The sequence below is a fragment of the Lepidochelys olivacea genome (genome assembly GCF_965140295.1).
Source record: "Lepidochelys olivacea isolate rLepOli2 genome assembly, chromosome: 10".
NCBI lineage: Eukaryota > Metazoa > Chordata > Testudines > Cheloniidae > Lepidochelys > Lepidochelys olivacea.
In genome coordinates, this window is record NC_140420.1 from 63,548,606 (window position 1) to 63,572,992 (window position 24,387).

The 24,387-nt window shown below is 41.6% G+C and overlaps 2 protein-coding genes across 9 annotated transcripts in view; one reads left to right on the forward strand and one right to left on the reverse strand.

Moving 5' to 3' along the window:
* The window catches only part of GLDN (gliomedin), a 38,610-nt gene extending 20,264 nt beyond the window's left edge, over positions 1 to 18,346 (forward strand). For all 5 annotated transcript variants that reach the window (XM_084641901.1, XM_084641897.1, XM_084641899.1 and 2 more), the window contains 6 exons: positions 3,445 to 3,600; positions 4,754 to 4,873; positions 13,636 to 13,719; positions 13,814 to 13,939; positions 15,126 to 15,276; positions 17,589 to 18,346. In XM_084641901.1, the coding sequence (XP_084498027.1) occupies positions 3,445 to 3,600; positions 4,754 to 4,873; positions 13,636 to 13,719; positions 13,814 to 13,939; positions 15,126 to 15,276; positions 17,589 to 18,048 (1,097 nt within the window). In that variant the 3' untranslated portion in view covers positions 18,049 to 18,346. The remainder of the gene's footprint in view (positions 1 to 3,444; positions 3,601 to 4,753; positions 4,874 to 13,635; positions 13,720 to 13,813; positions 13,940 to 15,125; positions 15,277 to 17,588) is intronic.
* A 3,021-nt stretch (positions 18,347 to 21,367) lies between these two features.
* Positions 21,368 to 24,387, reverse strand: part of DMXL2 (Dmx like 2) — a 105,693-nt gene continuing 102,673 nt past the window's right edge. For 3 of the 4 annotated variants that reach the window (XM_084642375.1, XM_084642374.1, XM_084642373.1), the window contains one exon: positions 21,374 to 23,464. In XM_084642375.1, the coding sequence (XP_084498501.1) occupies positions 23,255 to 23,464 (210 nt within the window). In that variant the 3' untranslated portion in view covers positions 21,374 to 23,254. Of the gene's footprint in view, positions 23,465 to 24,387 lie in introns of all 4 variants that reach the window. The other variant, XM_084642376.1, reaches the window with a different exon arrangement.

Consider the following 24,387-nt stretch of genomic DNA (forward strand, 5'->3'; position numbering starts at 1 on the left):
TCTTGCCAATTTATATTGTAAGTTCTTTGGGTCAGTGACAGTCTCTTACTAGGTGGGGGTTACAGTGCCTAACACAGTGGGGTCCAGAGCTTGGTTGGGGCCTCTGGGCATGACCAGAATATGAATAATACAAACACTTTGAAAACTTGGGGCTGACCATAATAATAATAATAATAATAATACTTTGCACTACTGTTAATCCCCAAATGCCTCACAGAACAGACGTGTACGTGAACACACAGGATAGGAGCTAGATTCACAAAGGAACATAGGCATGGCAACACTCAGCATCAGTACACCTGACTTCTAGGCGCTTAGGAAATCATTGAGATTCACAACCTGCCATGCTGGCTTTTGTGAATCCCATTCTCAGGCACCTATCTCTCCCCAGTCATTGTATAAGGAGCCTTGGCTCCTGAGAATGGGATTCACAAAAACCAGCATGCTAGGCTGCTCCCTGTCTAAGCTAAGTAATGGGAGATGCTGAGGAGAGGAGTGTATCCTAAGTCCTGCCCTTCTCAGAGAGTTCAGTGCCAATGCCATTTGTGCAAGGAGGGGGACCTCCCTCATAACTTTCAGAGTAGCAGCCGTGTTAGTCTGTATTCGCAAAAAGAAAAGGAGTACTTGTGGCACCTTAGAGACTAACCAATAAATTGGTTAATCTCTAAGGTGCCACAAGTACTCCTCATTACTTTCAGTACAGTGGGTAGGGAATATATGAGACTGCATGAGCGAGAGAGGGAGGGAGAGAGAGAATAAAGCTCTGTAGCCTGGTGGTTGGACTCATTTGGGAGGTAGGAGACCCAGGATCCAGTACCTGTGCTCCAATGACTTTCAGTTATTTAGCCACAGTGGAAAAGCTCCAACCGGAGACACTGAAAGAGCCACAAATCAGAATATCCTCTGGCCCCATGGTTAGGATATCTGTTCAAACCCTTTCTCCCCCTCAGGTGGAAGGGGGACTTGAGCCAGGTGAGTGCCCGAACCAGCAGGCTAAGAGTTATGGGAGAGGCTGGGGTTCTTCTCTCGTCAGCTGTTTTGTGTGAGGTTGCCAGTGGAGGCCTAATCCAGTAGGAAAGCATGCTTACCAGATTGGGCCTAGCAGGCAAGTTAGGTGGAGGAATGCCTGTATTCTCCCAGGTCCATGCATCATGCTGGGGCTGAGGCATCCAGACACCTAGAATGAGGCAGCATTGCATATATGCAGAGGCACAAACATAGGCACCTAGGGAATGTTTACTGCAAAAATTTAGGCGCCAGCTGAGTTTAGGCGCCTACAGGTTTGGCAGCAGTTGTGTGAGGATTTTATGAATTCCAGTGGGCCCTGATTCTGGGGTTTAGTCTCCTAAAGCGGCAGGTAGGCACCAAGTCCTTTTGTGACTCTAACCCTAACTGACTTGCTCAAGGCACACCCATGTCTGTGGCAGAGCTGGGAATAGACCCCAAGAGTCCCAGTCACAGATTGACCTTGATTCTCCATTATGGCACTTCGCACAAGTCTGGATGGTGGGGTACAAAGGTGGCTGAAAATCATGCTGTGCCCACCTGAGGGAGTGTGAAAGAGTGGCTGTTATCAGCCTGCCTCCTGCCCACTCACTGCAGCAGGGTCTGCTGTTAGCAGGCCAGTCTTTGGTTTTTGATCTCAGTTAGCAGCATCGGTATGTGACTGACAACACTTGAGATGCGAGTTAAAAATTGTGACAGCAGTCAGGGGTGCATTCCTCAGCGACCATGTGTCTCAGTCACAAACAGTACCAAAGGAGCTGGCATGACTGCCTTCCTTGTTGGCAGTCTCCGCAAAGTGGCCATTGATTGAATGGGCATGGAGGCTGAAGTGCCTTTGTTCTCCACCCCTTAGAAGCTATTGTCAGGTTGGTATGGGGAAGCTTGAACTGACACTGCCTGTGTGGTACCAGTTCCATGGAAAAGCAGAAGACTTCAGTCTCCAGGGCTGAGATTTTAGCTCTTTTCAACACATTTTGCAAGTTAGAAACCAGGGGTGAAATTTGGGCCCTATTGAATCCAGGGGTAGTTTCACTATTGAATTCAGTGGAGTCAGGAACTCTAAGTATATTCCCCATTTCACTGCATCATTTTAAATAGTTGAGTTACATGTAAAAAACCCGAGGTTCTCTACAATCAGTAGCCACCACCAACCTACATGATCCATTTCCAGCTGACAGCGATTTATACATTTACAGCTCCAATGTTAGCACAGCTTTGGGGAAGAGGAAGAGACGCAGACAGGACAAAATATTGGCACACGAATTGTGTACAAACCCGTCTTGTTCATTTTTTCCCCCTTACTGCAAAATGTGCTGATGAGGTGGCTGGGAGTCATAAGACTCAACAATAGAAGATGTTGTTGAATATTTTACTCAATGGTAATCAGCTGCATAAAGTATATGGACTGATCATGCTTGTAGCTAGTGTGGAGGCAGGATGAGGAGGCAGCACGAGGACATTACTAGGAAATGAAGGCTGTGCTCTGTCATGATGTCAGAAAAATAAAATGTGAAGAACACAACAAAGGTAATTTTACTAGAAAGGGAAGGGGTTGTTTTCGTTGGCACAAGTTATTAGTCTACCAACAATGAGTGCAGTGTTGTCTTAAAAGAAAGGCAAGCGGAGCTGTGTAGATGACTGTTTAATGCCCTGCAAATCATGGTCAGCATCTGTGAGATAAAAGAAGCATTAGGAGAAATTGTTTTCCTAAATGCTAGAAAAAAGTTAGGGATCAGGAAGGCTTCATTGGCTAACAAAAAAAGAGAAATGAAAGAATGAAAACAAAGTTTTGTGTGTGTGTGTGTGTATACGTATATCCATATAGGAAATGTTGTGTACTAAAAATAATGATGAAAGAAGGAACTGTGGACTAGGGGCTAGAGTAGACAGCTAGAGGTCAGTACTCCTGGGTTATATTCTAGTTCTGAGTGGGTTCTTGTCAAAGACGTTTCCCTCTTTTTCCTTCCCCAAGTGATAACAAACTTATGGTAGTGGACTTCAAGGTAAAATAATACTTACTTTTTTTTTTTTAACCGAATACTCCCTCCTCACCCAGAACACACTCAGGTCATTGGGTGCTGTGGATGCTTAGCACCTCAGAAAATCAGAACCTTGGTATCTCAAGCCAGGCTTGCAATATTAGTGAACACTTCTGAAAAATGTAGCCTTTGGGCTTTATGCATCATATACCATGTATCCTAACACGTTTTATGGATAGTGTATATGATTTGGCTACAAAGCTATGTTAAATCATAAAAAAATGGCTCAAAGCCACAAAACTGAGGAAGTTCAGAATGAAGAAAACAACTGGGCTGGTACGGCATAAATAATACATGATGTGAGTTTCAAAAATATAAAGAAAGGTACGTTGACCTTAGGAATGACAGTCTTATAAATGTATGTACTCCCAGTCATGGCGAACAAATTTCTCATGCCTAGGTTTACCAGGACCAAAAGGTGATCCAGGAGAGAAAGGAGAAAAAGGAGACCCTGGTGAACTGGGCTTACCTGGCAAAGATGGGATGCCAGGAGGAAAAGGTTCAAGAGGAGCGAAGGGGGACAAAGGGGATGCAAACAATGACGTGATATCAGAAGGTAGGAAGAAGCACCCTTAAGATCTCTCCTGCAGCACAGAAATATACAACACAGTAAAATAGACTACCCTTCTCTAGTGCTGTAGTGTTCTGCAGGCCAGTGCCACACACTACCATTTATAGCCGCACTACCACGGTATTTCTACCGTACCTGCATTCGCGCTTTCATGGTCTTAAACATGGTCGTCACTTGCAGTGACATTCCCACAGGCCTGCTGGGGCCTCAGGAGGTTCCCAGTAAAGAGGAACTATAGCAGTTCTGTGGCATGGGGAATGGCGAGCGGGTGCAAAGGAAGACTCTGCACACCCTGTGCTCAGCAGGGCTGGGCTGCATCTCACCCCTGGGCAGCCCAGCATGTAGGAGGGTTTTGAAGCAGGCTGGTAGAGCTGTCCATGGGATTATGCTCCCCAGCCTAGTGTAGTTCCCCACAAAAGCCTTTTTACTCAGGCTTTGGGCTGTGTGAATTTCATCCTTGTCCCGTACATTTTCACATAGTAAATTTCCTCCTACTCTCTCACAGTGTAGTTTTCTCCTATTAGAAAATGACAGGCAGATTTCCACCCAGGAATGCATGCAGGAAGCCCATTGGCAGCTACAAATAAATGCTGCCTAAACACTGTAGCCTCTGATGCTGAGAGCTCAGAAAACAAAGTGATATAAGGCAACGCTGCTTTAAATTAAAACTCAGTGTTCTCTCCATTCTTCCATTGTTGCTGTTCCCCAGGCACTGAAAGGACCTGGAAGCCAGTTTATTTGTGACAGTGGGACAAGCACCAGGCTTCTTTAAAAAACTGGGTGCTATTAAAATCGATGTCTGTCAAGAGCAGACAGGATACCTAGTGCTGCTCTGTCACTGCAAAGCCATTTGCTCCCTTGTAAACACAAACGAGGAGAGGTCTCTGTTTGGGAATAGACAAGCATTCAGCTTGTTACTCCTGCAGTGGATATCACTGCTGGATGGAACTCTAACCAGCTCTAACCAGTATCTGCTGAAGCAGGCCGCTGTGCTGGGGTCATTTCCAGGCATGGGTAAGGGCTTTAGTTCCTGCAAGTCTCTCTCAATACATCAGATCCAATGCATACAGTGTCCCCTGCTGAGAGGAGGTCTATTCACCTCCAGCAACTGTAATCATCTATTCTGCTTCCTACCTAGGTGCAAAGGGGGAGCCAGGGCCCCCAGGACCCCCAGGGCCACAAGGTCCTCCCGGGCCACCAGGGAAGCGCAAAGCAAAATCCCAGGTTCAGGAGAACATGTACAGCAGCAAGTGCACAGGTCAGTGTTGATGTCTGGGGTATCCTCCATTATTCTCATGCTTTCCTTTATGGCAGGTGCAGGATTACACCTGTTATAGGGCTCCATTTCCACTAAGCACTTAGATGTGTGCTTAACTCTGCTAGCTCCACTGAGACTACTCACATGCTTAAAGTTAAGAAAATACTTAAGTGCCCTGGCCAAGATGAGGCTGTAATCAGTCTCTATAGCAACCCCATGCTTTCTCACCCTCACCCCTTTCTCGCTGTGGGGCTACACATTTCCATGTGGTGTTCTCTGCTGGATGGAATAAGGGTGGAACATAAGTGAAATCTCTGAATTACGAGAGGATGGGGATTCAAGAGTTAACTCCCAAGAAGGGTAACTCGAAAACAACACATCAAATATCAATAGTGTGTGCTATGGGAGGGAAAGGCTCTGAGAAAGCTGAATGAAAATAACAGTAAAAATTTGAAAATAGGTGTTGGGTTTTTTTTTTTTGTTTGTTTTTTTGTTTTTACAAATTTTTGCTAAACTGTTGTCTTTTATACGCCAATCTTAAATATTCATGTGGTGTATGTATGTGTGCGGATATTAACTGTGTAGTGAAATGCCTACTCAGCTGCTGAATTGAGTTAGACTTGAAGAACTTTTGATGCTGGAGGAGAAGGTAGTGCCACCCTCAGAGACTGCATGTCCAAAAGAAATGAACATGGGGTAGGGTGATGTCCTGATTTTATAGGGTCAGTCCCGATATTTGGGGCTGTGTCTTATATAGGCGCCTATTACCCTCTACCCCCTGTCCCCATTTTTCACACTTCCTGTCTGGTCACCCTAACATGGGACTTTGCATCAGGAACTCCTGAGTTCTGTTTCCACCTTTCCTGGTCACTGGTCATGAAAATACTGTACAGATATTATTTAGGTAGGTCTCGTGCACCTCCAGGAGATACAACTGATTCCATTTTGTAATTACTTTGGGGAAATATCATTGATTCCATGGTACAGCTAGGAGAACTTAGGCTCGACTGGGATGGGTGATTAGCCCAACATCACATGGCAAATAATTGTCAGAACCAGCATGTAAAGCCAAGTCTTCCTCCCTCAGCCGAAAATGGGGCTTTTTACCCAGTGTACAGGGCCCAATGGGCTGAGGTGTCACCCGTAGTTTGTAATTCTTTTACGCTTACAAGAGGCAGTGTATACATGACAAATATGTAACAATGATACTTCATGCTCTTCGTTTACGTAATACACTCCTTGCCATTGTTCTCTGTCCTTAGTCACAGTAGCATATGATAAACAAAGCATTTATCCATGTTTTATAAAGATAACTCTTTTTTCAATCAAAAATAGATTGAAATTATGCCTCATAGCTGAAGTATATTTAAATCTCTGGAAGAGTTCCTCTTCGCTATGCTTGAGCAGTGTCCTATCAATTAGCATTCTTCCATTTATCCTCTTCTCCACCAGAAAACTAGCAGTAAACAACTTGCTCTCTATGCAGCAGGAGTATTTCGTAAAAAAGTTGACAGTTATAAATGTGCTGAGCATCTTGCCACCCCACCAGAGTTTAATACAGGAATAAGATATTAGTATTCTTTTCAGCTAAGCACTTTTGTGGGAAGGAAGGGTTGGTGTCAGCATGTTATGAAAGAATGTATTAATATCTATTATTGCCTGTCTAAACTAAATGCTTCCTTCTGTGCTTGGCATTTTAAACTGGCTTTCTGGATATATTTGAGTGTCTTCTTTTTGTATATTTAGGAAGGAGATAGTTTTTAATAAAGAGAATGAGGTGTTTTATTGGGTATTAGCATTTGCCTTTGAAAATAATCACTGTCTAAGTACTGAGTGTTGTTGTTTTGAGGGACCAAAGTTTTTTCAAAAGTGACTATTGATTTTAGATATTTCAGTTTTTGGGTGCCCAATTTGAGACATGGACAAGGAGCATGTTGCTCAGAAAGTCCTAAGCACCCACCCTCTGGAAATCAGGCCTTTTAAGCTGTCTCCAGTTGAAATCACTCATTATTATTTAAACTCTCAGCCACGATCATCACAGGACACTCCTGTGGAAAAAAATGGCAGAAAATGAAATTTTAAGGACCCAGTTCTAGTCATTTCCACATCCTGGAAGAGAATGAGCCAGATTTTGCCAATGGAGAGTTGGCACAATTAGAAGAGCTGGAGGTGATGACTAAGAGACTCAAGCAGATGGGTGCTGGAAGCAAGACAATGTACTGTGATAATCCTAAAAGATCTCAGCTCAGAATAGCCACAGGATAAGGAAAGTAGAGAGAAGATACTACAAAACCATCACATTTGTCTTGCTTAGTCGCTTTTGGGAATGCAAGCTAACTTTTCCTCTTGGGTCCTCATAATGAACCTTGCTGTCCTGTTTTCCCTACATGCACAATACATCCACTGAAACCAATGAATATTTCAGGCTTTATAGCAACAGTTGAAATCTTCCTAGTGGCTCTGGGAAGAATTTTGCTGAGCAGATGATGTCCCTGTTTAACGAGATCAAAGTAGTCCACCCCAAACTCCATCAGAAGATAAATGCTGTAATTGCTATGTGGAGATGCAGACTAAGGTGAATTTAATAATGACTAATGGAAATAATCTGTGAACATACTTAGTAAAGTGGGTTTTCTTTTTTAGTTTTGTAGTTCAGCTCAAAGGTGAATGTCACAATAACTTGATGCTGTCATTAATGTTGAAGCATGTGAAGCTATCATTAGATCTCACCATTAATACTGGATTTCATATTCTAGTAATTAGGGTTGCAGTGGGAACATGGTGTTTTTGCAGCATTCAGGACAGAGCTCTTGATAGTTGTTGGGAGTAATGCTCTCGGTTTCATCTTGTGCCATTTCAGCTGCTGTAGCCCTTTACCTTGCTTTGTCTGCTGTGTCTACCATATAATTTATCTAGTGAAAGGAAGATAACTGGGGAAGTGGATATTAACAGCCATTAGCAATGTCAGCCTTAGGTTAAAGGACTTCAGGTGAACCAAGGCTAGTACTTGCTTTAGAAATATATATGTAGTTTTTCTCACTGTGATTCTGCAGCGTTTGCTAGGATGAAAATGCAGTTCTTATTATGAGCTGTCACTGTAAGTAGTTAACGGAGTTAGTATCAAACAGAGTATGTTTCAATCTCTTCTTTTCTCTTTCTTTTATTATCCATGTTCTGATAGTAGCGATCAAGAAGCAGAGTCCCATTGTGCTAGGCATTGTACCGAGAAGTGACAAAGACAGTCCCTGCCTCTAATAACTTCAAGTATAGGTATCAGACAGGAGACAACAGGTGGACTAAACAGACAAATGAGGTGAGAGGATTAGGTAACAATAAAATGAACAGTTTAGCAGAAGTCTGACTTCAACTTGAAATATAGAAACACAGGAATAAACAGATCAGAATAATGGGCTGTCTAATCTGGTATCCTGTCACCAATCTGATGCCCCATCCAAGGTCCTTCGGAGGAAGATGTAATACCCTCCCAAGGTATGGTTTTGCAATGTCATGCCTACAGAAGGAGTTTATTTTTAACCATGGCAATTTATGGTTAGTTTATGTCCTGAAACATCAGGGTTACATTGAGATAGTAAACATTTTTATCCTAGCTAATGTAACTCTGTATATTTTTTAATCTGTCCATTCTTTTTTGAATCCTTAACAGCTCTTGGCTTCTATAATATCTTGTGGCAGTGAGTTCCACATGTTAATTGTGCACTTTTTATATACAGTGTAGGCTTTATTTTACTAACTCTTGACACAATAATCATAGATTCCGTATCTTGTTTTTGTTAGCACAATGTGAATACAACATTGCAATTTAGAGAAACGGCCGCCTTTCAATCCACACAGTGTTTCTGGTAAAACATTGATAGTTTTGATCAATTTTGCAAAACACTTCATACTATCACTGGCTGTCCACAGGTCCCTTACCCTGCCAGCACATCTGTCTAGTAAACATATATATGTGCTAACTTAATAGTTTAACTAACTAAACTAACTTGTTACATTTAGTGTCCCAAAAAGGAACCAGAAAAAGACAACTTGAAATTAAGACGATGGTTTCAGATGCTAATACAGATACTAAAAAGAATCTAGTTAGCTAATATTTTTAAACAATTAATAAAGAAAACTTGATTTCCTCAGAAAGAAGACAATAACTAGTTAGGAAATGCATCTCCGAGCATGTTTTGTATTAATAGTGCTGCTGTTATTAACTGTTTAAAAAACTCTGACCAAACACACAACTCCCCACCCCCATCCCTCCAAAAACAGGGGTTTTAGTGTCATATAAACTCTATTAACCTCAGACAGAATATTTTATGGTCAGAATATACAGGGTGCTAATCTTTTTTGGACAAGGTAAGAAATGAAAATTCCAAATGGCAGATTCTCAAGTTGTGGTTTATCTCAAAGTGCAAAATATCTTTTAATCTTAGCTGCTTTTGGTTTCTTTCAGCTAAAAGTTCATGGAGAATATAACTATTCTCAAACCCAAATACTGCACATTCATCAGGAACACTGACTTGGTCCTTGACTGTTCCACAGTCTCAGATAAACTGCCATCTAGGAGAGCTGCTTGTACAGTTAACTACATTAATTAGAATTAGTCTGGGAAGCATAAACTTCAGGGGTGTAATTTCTTAGCTCTGGGGAGCTTTTGATATGAGAATTTCAAAAGATGATCAAATCCTATGTATCTGGCTCCCAGTGACTGGCAAGTATAAGATACAATATTATTCCAAACTAGCCATTCTGCTTCTTGCGAAGGGTTCAGCAAAGACAAACATCTGTGTTGAGATATTAAAACTCTTTATTAGAGTATTCAAAACATGGAGGAGGCTGAGATGTTGTGCTGTCTTGGTTAATATGGTAGAGACAGAGATGTTCTATTCTCACTTTTTTACCGACTTTCTGTATGACCTTGGGCAAGTCATTGAACCTGTATCCCAGGGGTGGGCAAACTATGGCCCGGGGACCACATCCGGCCCTTCAGATATTTTAATCTGGCCCTCGAGCTTGGGCCAGGGAGCAGGATCTGGGGCTTGCCCCACTCCGGTGCTCCAGCCGGAGAGCGGGGATGGGGCTTGCCTCCACTCTGCACGTGCCATGGCTCTGCGCAGCTCCCGGAAGCAGTGGCATGTCCCCCCTCTGGCTCCTAGGGGACGCCGCACACTGCCCCCACCCCAAGTGCCACCCCCACAGCTCCCATTGCCTGGGAACTACGGCCAGTGGGAGATGCAGGGTTGGCATCTGCGGATGGGGCAGAGCACAGATCTGCCTGGCCGCGCCTCCACATAGGAGACAGAGGGGGGACATGCTGCTGCTTCCAGGAGCTGCTTGAGGTAAGTACCACCTGGAGCCTGCACACCTGACCCCCCTCCTGCATCCTAACCCCCTCCCCCAGCCCTCATCCCCCTCCTGTCCTCCAAACCCCTTGGTCCCAGCCCAGAGCACCCTCCTGCACCCCCAACCCCTCTACCCCACCCCAGAGCCTGCAGCCCCAGCTGGACCCCTCACACCTGCACCCCAACCCCCTACCCCAGCCAGGAGCTCCTTCCTGCACCCTGAACTTCTTATTTCTGTCCCCATCCCAGATCCCACACTCCCAGCTGGAGCCCTCACCCCCTCCCGCACCCCAATTCTGTTTCATGAGCATTCATGGTCCCCCATACAATTTCCATACCCAGATGTGTCCCTCGGGCCAAAAAATTTTCCCACCCCTGCTCTATCCTTCCTCCATCTGTACAGTGAAGGTAACTCTAGTTACCCTTTTTGGCACAGTACTTTGACATCATGGGATGAAAGGGGCTGTATAAGGATTACTAGAGTCTGGCTGTGGACACTTCCAAAAGCTGCATCTGGATTGAGTTGTTGGGTCTTTTTTGAGATGGGATGTCTGTGCATCTGCTCTCAAGGGTGGACAGCTCTGACCTCATCACCCAAAACCAGAATCCCTATGCCCTTTGTAAAAGGATGGGGTAAAGTATGATTTCATTTGCTCATTTTGTATCAGAAATCCTCCATATTGTGCTGCACCAGAGGTGGGAGTGAGGGGCATGCCAGAGGAAAGAGCAAGAAGCACTGCAGGGGAAATGGATCAGTTAATCTATTTCTTCCTTCCAGAGCGTCAAGCTGCAGTTGCATGCAGTTCAACAAATGCACTGTTTTAATGTAATATTTGTATTACCTTGATGCCCAGGAACCTCAATCAAGGCCCCATTGTGCCGGGGACTGTATGAACAGCTAACAAAAGACAGTCCCTCCCGCAAAGAGCTTGCAACTGACACATCAGACAGGATAAAATAGTGAACAAAACAGATCAACAGGGTGGCATGGGTTGGGAGAATGGCGTTACAATGAGCTTGGGCTACCTCCAGCCATGCTAAAGTAAAAACAGAACTGGGAACTGTTCCTTAGAGAGGCTCTCTGTAAGTGAATCAAAAATGGGTCATAAATTGGTGCTGAAAAGGCAGCTGTGGTTTTGCAGAATAAGTAAAGGAGCCTGAATAGTTTAGGGAACATTACAAAAGAATGTTTAAAAAAAACAACAACAGAGTTCTTTCCAATAGGAAAATGTTTCCAGCTTTGTCTCTTTCTATGAACTGCTTTTCGGGGGGGGGGAAGAATACATAGTGCATAAGCTCCCTTCCTCCTCCGCATTGTTTACAATTAAGAAAAGAAGCAGTGTAAGACGGCTGCCCCATGTTCTGTCAGCACTAAGCCAAGCTCTGGTGTGCATTAGTAGAGGTACTCTCATTAAAGGCAGGAATGGGACTGAGCCTGCTGCCCGCTGAGGATACCCCCTCTTGTGGTTTGTAGCTGTTTTACATGTGAGTTTATCAGCCTCTAGTGTTCCCAAACAAACATTCTTCATCATACCAACGGACAAGTTGGACAGCTGCCTGCCTTCTCATCTGCCTCACCTGTAACGGTGCCGCACATGCTCCCTAGCAACTCACAGCAAGGCATTTACATTTCTGTTGTTTAACAAAATTATGTAGTCCCAAAGTAGACTGATAGGCTGAAAACTTTTCAGGAGGGAAACGAAACCAGCCCAACCTTCCTATCAGGGTAACGAAGGGAATAAAGGCTGCAGTGGTAGTGAACACTCAAATGAGTTCCCCTGTAAGTCAAGTTGTATATTTCACTGCATAGTCCAAGGCAGACAGAAAGGTAGAGTGTGAAGGTTTTAGAAATCGAACCCTCTGCTTCTTCTGTAGGGGTGGAATCAGCACTTCTTTCCCCTTCTATTGCTTTTCACCCTAAATCCAGAGATTTTCCTCTGTAGGGGCCCATCTGGCTCAGAGAGATCAATCAGTACAATCAAATGTGGTAGGAACTGGCTCAGAAGTGTACAGCTTCAAAGTACTACACAAACACGTTACAGCCACCCCATAGGTAGATAAGGTGGAGACCATTATCTTGTTCTTTGATTCTCGTCTGTCAGCTCAGCAGAGACAATGGGGCTGAATGAAATCTCTCCACCACTTTCTGTCTTGTGCCAGCATCACTGCTTCATTTGGGGACAGTTATAGAGAAGCCAAATAACTTAGACAAGGCCATTGAGTGAGCCAGTGGCAGAAACAGGATTAGAATTCATGGATTCATAGCTCCAGTCCTGTGCTCAGTCCACAAGATTGTGCTGCTTCTCATGACACTAACCTAATGTCAGCAAGATGTAATTCCATGTGGAGGAACAGAGTTTGGGGCTCTCTTTGGGTTTGTCTACATGGTGCTTTAGTGTGCCCCAAAGAGATGTAAATATTAGTCTGCACTAGCGTGATGCACTCTAACTGTCCCATGTAGACCATTCTGGCATCTACTAAAAGTTCCCTTGTGTGTTTTAATGTAGTCCTGTTTCAACCAGTACTATGTTAGTGTGCATTAGTGAACTTTCAGTGTGCATCAGTAGGGTCCACATGGACCAGTTAGTGCATGACATGCTAGCATGGACTAAAATTTACACCCCTCTGATGTGGACTAAAGCACAGTGCAGACAAGCCCTCTGATTCCTTGCTCCCACGAAGGTCTGAGGAAGACTTTCTTAATTGTAAAAGGGAGAGACTGCATATAAGATGTTGCTGCATCAGGTATGAGAACTGTGGAAGCATAAGGCTCTGGCTGCAGCTTTGCACACATACACCTAGGGACAATATGCCATACTGGAGCAGACTGAAATCTGTGGAAGGGCGTATGTGTGAAGAGAATTGCTTTTTATATTGAAATAGTGGGGAGGGAAGACTTTCCCCATGTCTGGCTTCTACGCCTGTCTTATTATTGGATGCATTACTAGTCACTTATGTGTATTTTTAAATGTAAGGATTTGTTTGACAAGTGCAAAAAGTATTTTAATTTGGTTAATTGACATGTTTAGCTTAAAGAAAGCAAGAATTATTGTTTTAAAGTGTGATAAACATGGAAGCCACACAGCATATGCTAGTGTTATTATCCCCAAACTTATCTTTATAGCCAACTTTATAAAATTGCAATTCTCAATTTTGACACAACCTTAACAAGTGACAAATGGAGGCGGATAAGTATTAAACTGAATGATCTGTATTTCATATTCCACGCTTTTTTTTTTTTTTTTTTTTTGCTTGCAAGAAATCTTGATATATAAGAAACACAGGGGCAGATCCTCAGCTGGTATAAATTGTCACAGTCCATGCACTTCAGTGGAGCAGTTTACACCAACTGACAATGTGCCCCAGATCTGTCAAACCTATTCAGAGGTTTTGTTTTCTGTCCCCCAATTTTAGGTGAGACATGTGCCATACCAAACGATGACACGCTCGTAGGAAAAGCTGATGAGAAAACCAATGGGTACCACCCAAAAAAAGCTGGTAACTTATTCTAAATATGATGCACTGTTAAAGTCTACTGTTTACTTGCGGAGGTTGGGGGGTGATCCAAATTTATTTTTCTCTTTGCTATTAGAATGCGTCATTAAATCAATAGGAAGCCCCACTGAGATGGGTAAGATACAGCAAACATTTGGAACATGGATGAGGGAACCTGCAAATAGAAGTGATGAACGAATTTGGCTTACAATGCATTTTTCAGGTACCATGGGTATAATTGTGGATAGATTGCTTCTACATTGCTTTTTTCCTTTTTTCAGCCAAATCAGTATTTTTAGAAATATAGGTGTGTAAAAACCTGTAATGAGTGAAAGTGAGCTTTAGTGGGGAGGTCTGTTGCCCCACAGGTTGAAAAGCCAGGAGCAGTACTGCACAGTGGAGGTTATTTTTAAACCCAAGTAGTATAATTTTTTCTTCTTATAAACTAGGGCTGGAACAGTCCTCATTGTCTGCCTAATAATTTATTAGTATAACCTTTTAAAAGGCCTTTGTGCCTTAAATGTGCCACAGCATCAATGACTTTCTCCTGTGACTTCCTTACCTTGGCTCACAGGGTCATGTGACCCCACCTTAGCCAACAGAAGAGTTCTGGAAGAATAGCAACAAACTTGAATCAGTGTGAGTGGAGGGAGGCCTCAATTTTTCCAAGTCTCGGTCACATTTTTTTGAAAACTTCATCTGCTTTCATAATATATCTGGACACACCTATTGGAGCCTCAGGAAAGGTATTTGCTAGCACTGCTTGGAAAATGTGGAAGGGCTTTGGAAAATTTTTGACTTTTCAGTGGAAAGAGGAAAAATTTTGGCTGAAAACCAAACATTTTTCAGCTGAACTGCTTTTGGGCTTTGACCAAAAAAAAATTTAAAAAATTGTGGAAAGCAGAAAGTTTTGCAAAAAAATTCCTTCATTTGAAAAATCCAATTTTCTGTCAAAATAGTTTAAAGGGAAAGTTTTCAACGAGGCCTAATTTTAATGTGTCTTATTTTTGTTCATTTTTACATCAATCCTACCATTTCCCTGTGACTTCAGTTTCCTAAATTGTGGCTCATAAGTTTAAGGGTTTAAAAAAATTGGGAAAAAAAAAAGAGAGAGAACAGGAAAAACATGGAAATGGGCTGGATTCTGAGTGACCTGGGTCCCAGTCCACTGTTGGAGAATCCAGATGCTTCCACAATACAAACGTTGAATAATAAACACAATAATTTGGTCTTAGATGGAGCTTTGTCTCTGGGTTTTTGTGTTCCAGCACTCTGAGAAATGTTAAAAAATGTGGCTATGATTGGCAGGAACTTGATTCTGATAGAATTGTATCTGGATGAGAGTAGAGATGTCAGATAGTTCAGTAAACCAACTGGCTGGTTTTCTTTCCTTTTTTCCCTCCTCTAAGGAAACATCATAAAAGAATATGAGAATGCAAATGCATTGCTGAATGACAGCTACAGGATCATTAGCCTCCCAGGGATCTTTTATGGATGTGGCCATGTGATATATAACAACTGTCTATACTATCAAAAAGGAGGAACCAGTATCATTGTGAAGTAAGTCAAAGATTAGCCTGATGGCAGCTTTGCATTCCCCTGGTTGGAAGGCACAAGAAGTAATGAGAAAAGGGAACGTGAATGGAGATTAAAAGGGCAAAGATGAACTTCAGGGGGAAACCCCCCAACATTTTTGGTAATACACTCCGTTCTCTGTGTCTACATGTTCTGTAGTATCTTTGGGTTTCTTTTGGGATTATGGATGGAAAGAGAGGGTGGATAGGAAGGGTAGGTGAATGGATAGTGGTATCTAACTAAATGGATAACTAGTTCTCCATTAGCTGCTACTAGAAATGGCCACCAAATTCAGAGGTGGAGCCCACAATGTGTGACAGGAGAATCAGTTGTCAACAGGCTCTCATCTTATAACTTGTATCGTTCTGACAAATTTAGGCCCTGATCCTGCAGTTGGACCCCTGCCCTGGGTAGAATCCCACTGAAGTTAATGAGGCTCTAACTGGGGAGTGGAGGTCTAATGATGGGATCAGGGCACAGAAAAAGCATGTGAGAAAGAAAGCAAGGAAATGAATCAGTCTTTACAAACATTAACTATTTTGAGCTAGCTAGATCTTCATCGCAGGGGCAAGCCCTGCTGTTTCAGCGGTGCAAAAAGGTCTCAAAGCAGTGTAAATTAGAGCACTCATACGGAAGCCCTACCTTATGCTAGGGACTGGTTCAGCCCCATGACTAGGGGAGGTGAACAGGTGGCTTAGAGCCTCCTTTTCCCACTCAGCTGGCCCCGAGAAAGTTCAGCCCACTGTCTTGATCGTCTGTTGTTTCAGACACCCCCCTGGATCATGTTCATCACGTCACGTAATTATGAAATGTAGGACACAGTGCAACTTGCCTTTGGCACAGGAGCTTCTTGGCATGCCAGGCCTTCTTGTTAAGTTGGCACATATGCATGGCAGTGCAGTAGGTCAGTCACAAAGTCACATGCAATCTAGTGCTTCTAGTAGTGGTCTCTAACTTGTGCTGAGCATGGACTGCCATGTACCGGTACTCAGGTGGCAGGTGATTACAAGGCAACGTGGTGAGCCCGCAAGCTCCCTTGTAGAGTGCCGACTTCACAATGTGATTGCACATAATTAGAAAGTTGCTATGGCTTTCCCACCCCACCTCTGCTACGTCTGAACCTGGAACTGCTCATGCCACCACATCTGTGTCTTGTTAGTTTTTATTGAGGAGTTGCGCAGACAGTGCTAATCAAAAACAAAATTCAGCCTTGTGGGAAGAGCCAAGCAAATGGACTTCAAGGACAAGTTAAAGATTCCAACTGCTTTCAAGTTTCCGGCTGAGTCTCTGAGATCTGAGCCAAAAACACCATTGTATTTTAAAGTGTCTCCCCAGGCAGGTTCGTATCTCTGGCACCTAATCAAAGGGATACAGTGAGAAAAGACTGTGAACTGGTTGCTGGGATCATACATTGTTTGTTCTGCCAAAGACGCTTCCAGTTCCTTGCACCTTAAATGTTCTCAGACTTTGTTACCTGAACAACCTCGACTTATCTTGACAATGTAATATGATAGGGTACCTACTGCTAAGAGATGGCCTTTGTATTGTCAACCGCACTTTTCAGTTATTAGTACCTCAGGCAGAAATTCTACTTCCATGCAGAATAGATTGGCAAAGTCTTCAGTGGACTTCATAGAGTCTCTAGCTCTTCTCCCTTTTGGGTTATAGAAAGTTCTTCTTGTGGGGGGTCATAGTTTTATGTGAGGGACTCAGTGTAGGGGGAGCTGGCTGGGGGATGTTGCGAATGTTGCTTTGTTGGAAAAACCTTATCAAAGAACAAGGTTTTGCAGCATTTCCAAAAGTTATCAAACTCTGGATTTGTCTCATCTCCTCTGGCAGTCTAATGAGAATGTTTTGTCCCTTTCTCTCGTGCTTCATTCCAGAAAAGATCTTCCGATACCAAACCAGAACTGGGGGTGGCAGCTTACAGGGCACAAATCTAAAGGAAAGAGATGTGAGTGTTGGGTGCCGGTTTGTTACGATGCTCTCACCAGACATCCAGGGAAGACAGATGAAGGATTATTAACTGTTTTGATGGGATTATCATGGTATTTATTTAAACTCTGAGAGATGCTTTTTCCCTAACAAGCACAAGCAGCGTGATATGAGCACACACGATTATTTTTGTCAGGAAATCCTAAACACTTTGAGCAAAGGTTTTGTCCTGTTTTTAAAAAATTATAAAGGAAAGGCAGTTCTTCCCGAGAGACATCTTCATTACTAAGAATTTATCCAAATTATGTATGAAAAGCAAATTCTTAAAAAAGCATCTTAAATATTTATTTTGTTTCTTTCAGATTTGAGCTTGATACAGCATCATTCAGAACCCTGACAATTGAAAATGCCTTACACGATGGTCGCCACTACCTCTTTTCTAACTCCAAGACATACTTCAACGTGGCAGTGGATGAAAAGGGTCTTTGGATTATCTATGCCTCAATTATTGATGAAAATATCATTGTAGCACATATTGATGAAGAGACATTTTCAGTCGTTCAACATATCAACACTACATACCCCAAGTCCAAAGCTGGCAATGCATTCATAGCATGTGGAGTGCTATATGTTACTGATACTAAGGATATGAGGGTAACTTTTGCTTTTGATTTGTTGAGAGAGAAGCAAATAGATGCAAGCTTTGAGTTAAGATTGGCACAATCTGTTCTTGCTATGCTTTCCTATAGTCTAAGAGAGAGAGACTTGTATACATGGGAGAATGGCTATTTAATGCAGTACCCTGTACATTTTGACAGCTGAATGCTATTTTAAAATGATCCATCATGCTGGCCATATTGGGCTAAGCAGGTTATTTAAAGCTATATCTTATACATCTCCTCCCTTTAGTATACACACATATTTTCTATTGAAGGTTAGTGGTTGTTTGTGTGTGCATAAAGGGGAGACCAGACCCCTTTGTGTCATTTAAATATACTTAGGCAGTTCTTGGCTTTATAGAGAAAGAGCTGTGCGTTAGAAACTTATTTTTGTTTTTTCCCTACCATGCAGGCCATAATTATATCTACTGTATACTGATTAGTCTACAATACTATGTTCAATAGGGTCTGTTTTTACTCTTAATTTGCAATTACTGTTTGCAATTATCTTCTAGTCAGTGATTATAGTTTAGTACAAATGTCTAAACAATGTTTACAAATAAGCTTCTTTGTATCATTTGCATTTAATATTTTGCATCAACTCTGAATTTTGTTTAGTTGCGGTATTTTTTTAAAAATTGATGAACAGTTATTAAAATGATCAGGAACAGTAATTTTTGTACTTAAGTAAATACCGTAAAGACCAAAGTAATAAATTTATTAACAACTCATTCCATATTTATAAGTCAAAATAGAAAAAAAAAATAGAAAAAAGCAAGCATCCTGAAATTTGACAAATCTGGCTAACTAGTAAATAACCAAAAAGCAAATACAGAGTTGATGTAAATGATTCCTAGTGAAATGTGAAGTTAGGTATTCTGTGGGAGGAGGTGCTACAGCAGGAAATGTAGCCAGGGCAGGTGAAGCTCCTTTTATTTAACATTTTTTTGATTGCTTATCTTGATCTAACCTCCTCTTTCTCACCATTTTATGGACGTGTAACTTGCCCTACTATGCTTCCAACAAATTTGGCCCAAATTTACACAAAACTCCTAGTCACAAATGAAGACTGTACCATTGGATTAGCATATTGTAGAAAAACCAACCACCTAAAACTCTGAATGAGACTGAATGTACTGGTCAACGTGCTTGTTGATGAAACCGATTGTCCTGCTTGACTTTAGTCTTGGATTACATTCAAATAAATGATAGTTGCAGCTAAGAAAATATAGCCAGGAACTTTTGATCTTGATCACTAGGAAAAATGACATTTTAGAGGCTGGAAGGGATTAAGTTTGTTTGGCCTTGAAGAATAATGTATTTAATAGTTTGACTACTAGCAACTAGACTATGTAGCTTTTTGTTTAAATTACTATGTTTGAAACTCTGCTCCAGTTCCTATTGCTTGAGCCGGATTCGTCACTGGCTTGAGCCCTGCATAGTCATGTAGTCACACTTGTGCAAAGTGGGTGTAATATGTTACCACATTAGAATGGTAGTATTTAACACCCACTTTTAAATGGATAGAAATGACAGTGCAAGGCAGAGGCGAATCAGGCCTTTGTGCTTAAGGCAAATAGGCCAGAGTTTCAATTTCCATGTGTTCGGCAGCACTGTGTGAAGGAATTTAATTAACTTCAGATCCATTGGTATCTTTACAAGCTGATAAAAACAAATCAACAGTTCCCAGGAACTGCTGTACTGGCCAGCTGCTAGAGCATATCTCAGTAAAAAAAAGCAAAGCACATTGAATATGATTATCAGACCTATACTATGTTAAACTGAGAATTTGGCCTAAAATGCATTACAGAATGGAAACCTCCCCCATCAATGCAGCCACCTGCACAGGCAGGTGACCCTCACTAGCAATTTGCCCCTGCCCATCTCAACTCCCACACACTGAAAGAAGTCAGCACCAACCTTTCAAATTAAACACCAGGCAAAGGAACATTGTTGAATGGGTTATGTTCTCAGTATCACTCATATTTTTAGAGTCATCACAAAATAGTGATGTGCCATCTACAAGATATCTTACTCTCTACAGTAGGGTATTTATTTGCAACAGCTTTCTGTGATGATTTGGGGAAATTTTATGTGGACAACAAATGAATTCTGTTGAAATTATGAACATCTGTTTGTATCAGCCTGCAGACACCATTTTGAATGTGGGGGTTGGTTGCTTTCTTTCTCTGATGTCCTTTTACCACCATGTTTCCCAAGGGGGGGGGGGTAGTAGCACAGGGCTAACAATGTACGAGTGTTAAATATTGATAGTTCTCGTTAAATAGGAGGATCCTAGACAAAAGGCTGACTTCTACCAGAAGTTAGTTTATCAGGGGCATCACCTGGTAGAGGTCTATGCTCACTTGTTGAGAGTGATCAGGTAGTCACATGACACAGGAGACTGGTAGTTTATAAAAGGACAGGAGGGCGGCCCTCTGGGTTTTTTTGTTGGTCATTTTTCACCACCTCAAGCTGTTGGAAGCTGTTTCAGGAGCTTAAGGAGGCCAGAGCTCACTGACCACAGTTGGACCCCACCAAAGACCTTCCAAGGTAAAGGTGAACTAGAGTGAAGGGCACTGTAGCTGGAGTACTTGTTCTCTCTGTGTACTCCTGTATTTTCTCTCTTAAGAATTGAATTGTGACTATGTAAACAACTAACTTTTTTTTTAAAAAGGGAGCATAAAAAATAAATACAAGTGGGCAGAGTAATGAGCATTTCTACTCACGAATAACACCCTATGAATTGCTGGCTATCTCAATTCCATATAAGTACATTCTTCCCCTGTTTCTAATCAATTATATCAGCATAGCTACCACAATGTTTCCTCCTTAACTGCATCAATGACTGATTCCCAAATGGTGGGAAGAACAGATCTCTATAGTTTAAAGCTCATTTTAATCTTTCTGAATGAAGACTACATATATCTGTTGTTAAACTTCACTCAAAGTTCCTTCGTCTTTATGGGTTTCAGCTGAAAGTTCATCTTCACATAACCATAGTAAAAATAATTATCCAGAGATAGAGCGGGGGATCTTGCATATAACATTTTCCACCTCCAACCCAACAAAAAGTGTGATCTTAATGGGAAGGTTGCTCAGTGTATTTGCTGTGAACATAATCACTGAACCATAGGCAGTGAAAACAAAGTAGGTGTACTAAGGATGCATTTCCACCTGAAGTTTGATTTTCTGATGATTGTAAGTTGAAGTCAGATGCTTTGATATCATTTGAAAGTGTTGTGTGTAACAAGTGCCCGGATACGTAATTAACCTGCTTTGAGTTATATTAACCCTTTTCAAAATATGTAGTGGTTAGATGAAGCAGGAACTGCTGCCAGAAACAATATCAGAAGCATTAAATATCATTGTCATTTGCTGCACTATATTTTAATTCATTTTTGTGAGTAACATCCTCAAGTTGCAAGTTCAATATATTAAAAAGAATCACATATACTGAATCTACTTAATTTAGCTTTAGGCTGTTAAACTACAAATTTAGAATGTTTTTGTTTTGCTCATTTTGACTACATGAAATACTTATTTTAAATTTCACATTTTAGAGCTGGGATTTATTACCAGTACTACTGTAATTAAAAACTGACTGAGGAGACACTGGCTAGGAAAAATAGCAGCAGGATTAGGAAACCTTTCACCTTTAGGACAAATTTAATGCAGGCTGGAAAGGGAAACTTTTCTGATCTGAGGCATGTCAAATGAACTAGGGGGTCTCAGACCAATTACTGTTTCCATCAAATTGACACCATTGTGGGCAACCTTATCAGAGAGCCCAAGGACTGAACAAGCAGGAAGGCGAATTAATTCACCCAAGTGACCGAATCTGTGCTGGCAGGATGATGTAAGAAGAGAGTGGAGTGCAGCTGCCTGTGCTGTAGAAAGTGAACTTCAGTTCTGTTAATCTTGCACCCCTTGGGAGCAGCGAAACCCAAGAGGAAGTCGGATGGCAAACCTCTTCTCTTGCCAATGGCAATTTTAGCTCTAATGGTGACTACAGATCTAATCATGATACTGAAGTTTCAACAAGTCTGTTTAAGTGCAAGACAAAAGACTGCATAGGAACTAACTTGTTCCATGAAATAAAAGGAATTTATTTAACTTAAAGGTAAAACTAACAAATGACACTTCCTTTTCTTTCATATCCGTACTTCACAACCTGCAATTAAAATCCCCTTTGGAGAAAGGTACATTTTATCCCATTATATTTTACATTGCAGCACAGACACCAAAATTCTCATTGAAGAAGTAGGACAATTAGTTAACATTTAAATACACAGACATCCATTCCAATATCTTATTAAGAACACGGTTTTTGTTTACACAGAAAAATACATCTAAATGTAACAACAGTGGCTAGTATATTACAAGCAAACAATACTGAACTCTGCATAGTTTATATAATATGCTGCGGTAATAACTTAAATTACCAGTTTTATCAACTATTTATTAGCTGGCCACATAAAGCCTGACATTTATCTGAAATGTGGCATTGTATGTTACATTGGTATTCTCTTTTATAGCTTCATTTAAGGAAGTCTTTGTTTTCCCTGGACAAATAAGAGTTTCAAAACTAAAAGCTAACTAAAAACCTGTTTCTCTTCACTACAAACATTTAATGTTCACATTACATTTCTAATGTAAAGGCAGATCTCCAAAATATAAAACAGCCATCAAAGAAAAAGTCATGTGCAAATAAAGAAAACACTGCATTTTAAAAACGTGTCCATGTGCAATGTATAGTATCAACTGTGTATTTAATACTACCTGGTAAAAATATCAGCATAAAACGATACATGTGTCTCATAGTACTTTCTTCATTGCACGTTGTTCCACAGCTTTTGCATCTATTACACTTTCCTGGCCTACAAATTCTTCCATACTCTGAATACCCTTCATTACAACAGGCTATTTTTTAAATGAGTGGTTGTAGACATGCTTCATAGTGGCAAGAACTGGAAGAAAAATAAAACCTGAATCACATTACACACTGCTTATTGACTTTATTTAGCCACAGTGCTTGTATATGTCTGCAGCTACTGTTAGAATCTGTGTAAGATACTTACTAAGGGAGGCTTGCTGTAGGTTATTGAGCACTAACCTACCTATGACTTCAATGGGTTTTATTCTTTGTTTTTTACAATGCACAACATGCATTTCCATTCCCACCAATCTATGTATGCAGTGCTCAAGAACCCTGCTTTAAAAGTCAGTCTTTTTGTGTTTCATATAATATTTAATGCTGCAGTAATTGCTCTGAAAGCAATGTACGATAATTCCTTTCATTAATGCATATTACTGCATTGTAGCTATTTAACGGAACTGTATAGAAAACAGGCCTAAACAGCGTAAATCTACAGAACGTCAAAAATGCCTGCAGGGATGTTGAAAGCATTAGGTAGAACTCTCATTTTCAGTGTGCCATCTGCTCCACAGGAGAAGATGCGATTGTCTTGCACAGTTTCAATCTGCATGACTCCAGCACCAATATTTCTGAATATGGACTGTTTGGCATGTTCGTTTTTAAAGGAATGAATTAACCCGTAGCCTGTGAGTCCCCAGACCTATATTAAGAGAATGACAGACAAGACAGAATGAGGTTAAAATGTGCCCTTTCTATTGAGAATCTGGATCAAAACCTTTGCTGCATCAAAACCCATTCAGCACAGAAGAAGGGAGAGAAAATATGGATGGTCAGAGAGGAAGTTGTACAGCTCCAGGATTCTCAAGATGCTCTTTTACTGGCATAAATTAGAGCAGCCTAGGGGCTGCTTTAATGGATGACAGCTGTCCATAGTCTCTTAAGCGACCATACACCAACGGTGAATTCATGTAGTGAAGCTGAGCTCTCCTCCACCTCATCCTGGCCTTCTCTGTTACCTGCATGCCGCACCCTATGCCCCCACTTCTGATTTATTCCATATGATGGGAGTGGAGATGGGAGGGGTGTCTGGCATACAAACTGCTTTTATGCCAGCTAAGAATTCCCCTCTGCTGGAATAGGGGCACAGAATCTGGCTCAAATTTAATTAACACTGGTGCATAATGAGTTTCCGACTTGGGACCCAGTTCTGCAAAGTGTGGAGAGTCCTCAAGCTCAGTGATGTAGGTTTAGGCCATTAGGAGGCAGGGGTTCTCTTATCTGACTAAAAGAAAAGGAGTACTTGTGGCACCTTAGAGACTAACCAATTTATTTGAGCATAAGCTTTCGTGAGCTACAGCTCACTTCATCGGATGCATACTGTGGAAAGTATAGAAGATCTTTTTATACACACAAAGCATGAAAAAACGGGTGTTTACCACTACAAAAGGTGTTTTTTCTCCCCCCACCCCACTCTTCACAAATCTTGGGAGACAGGCTAGTCCTTGCCTACAGACAGCCCCCCAACCTGAAGCAAATACTCACCAGCAACCACATACCACACAACAGAACCACTAACCCAGGAACTTATCCTTGCAACAAAGCCCGTTGCCAACTGTGCCCACA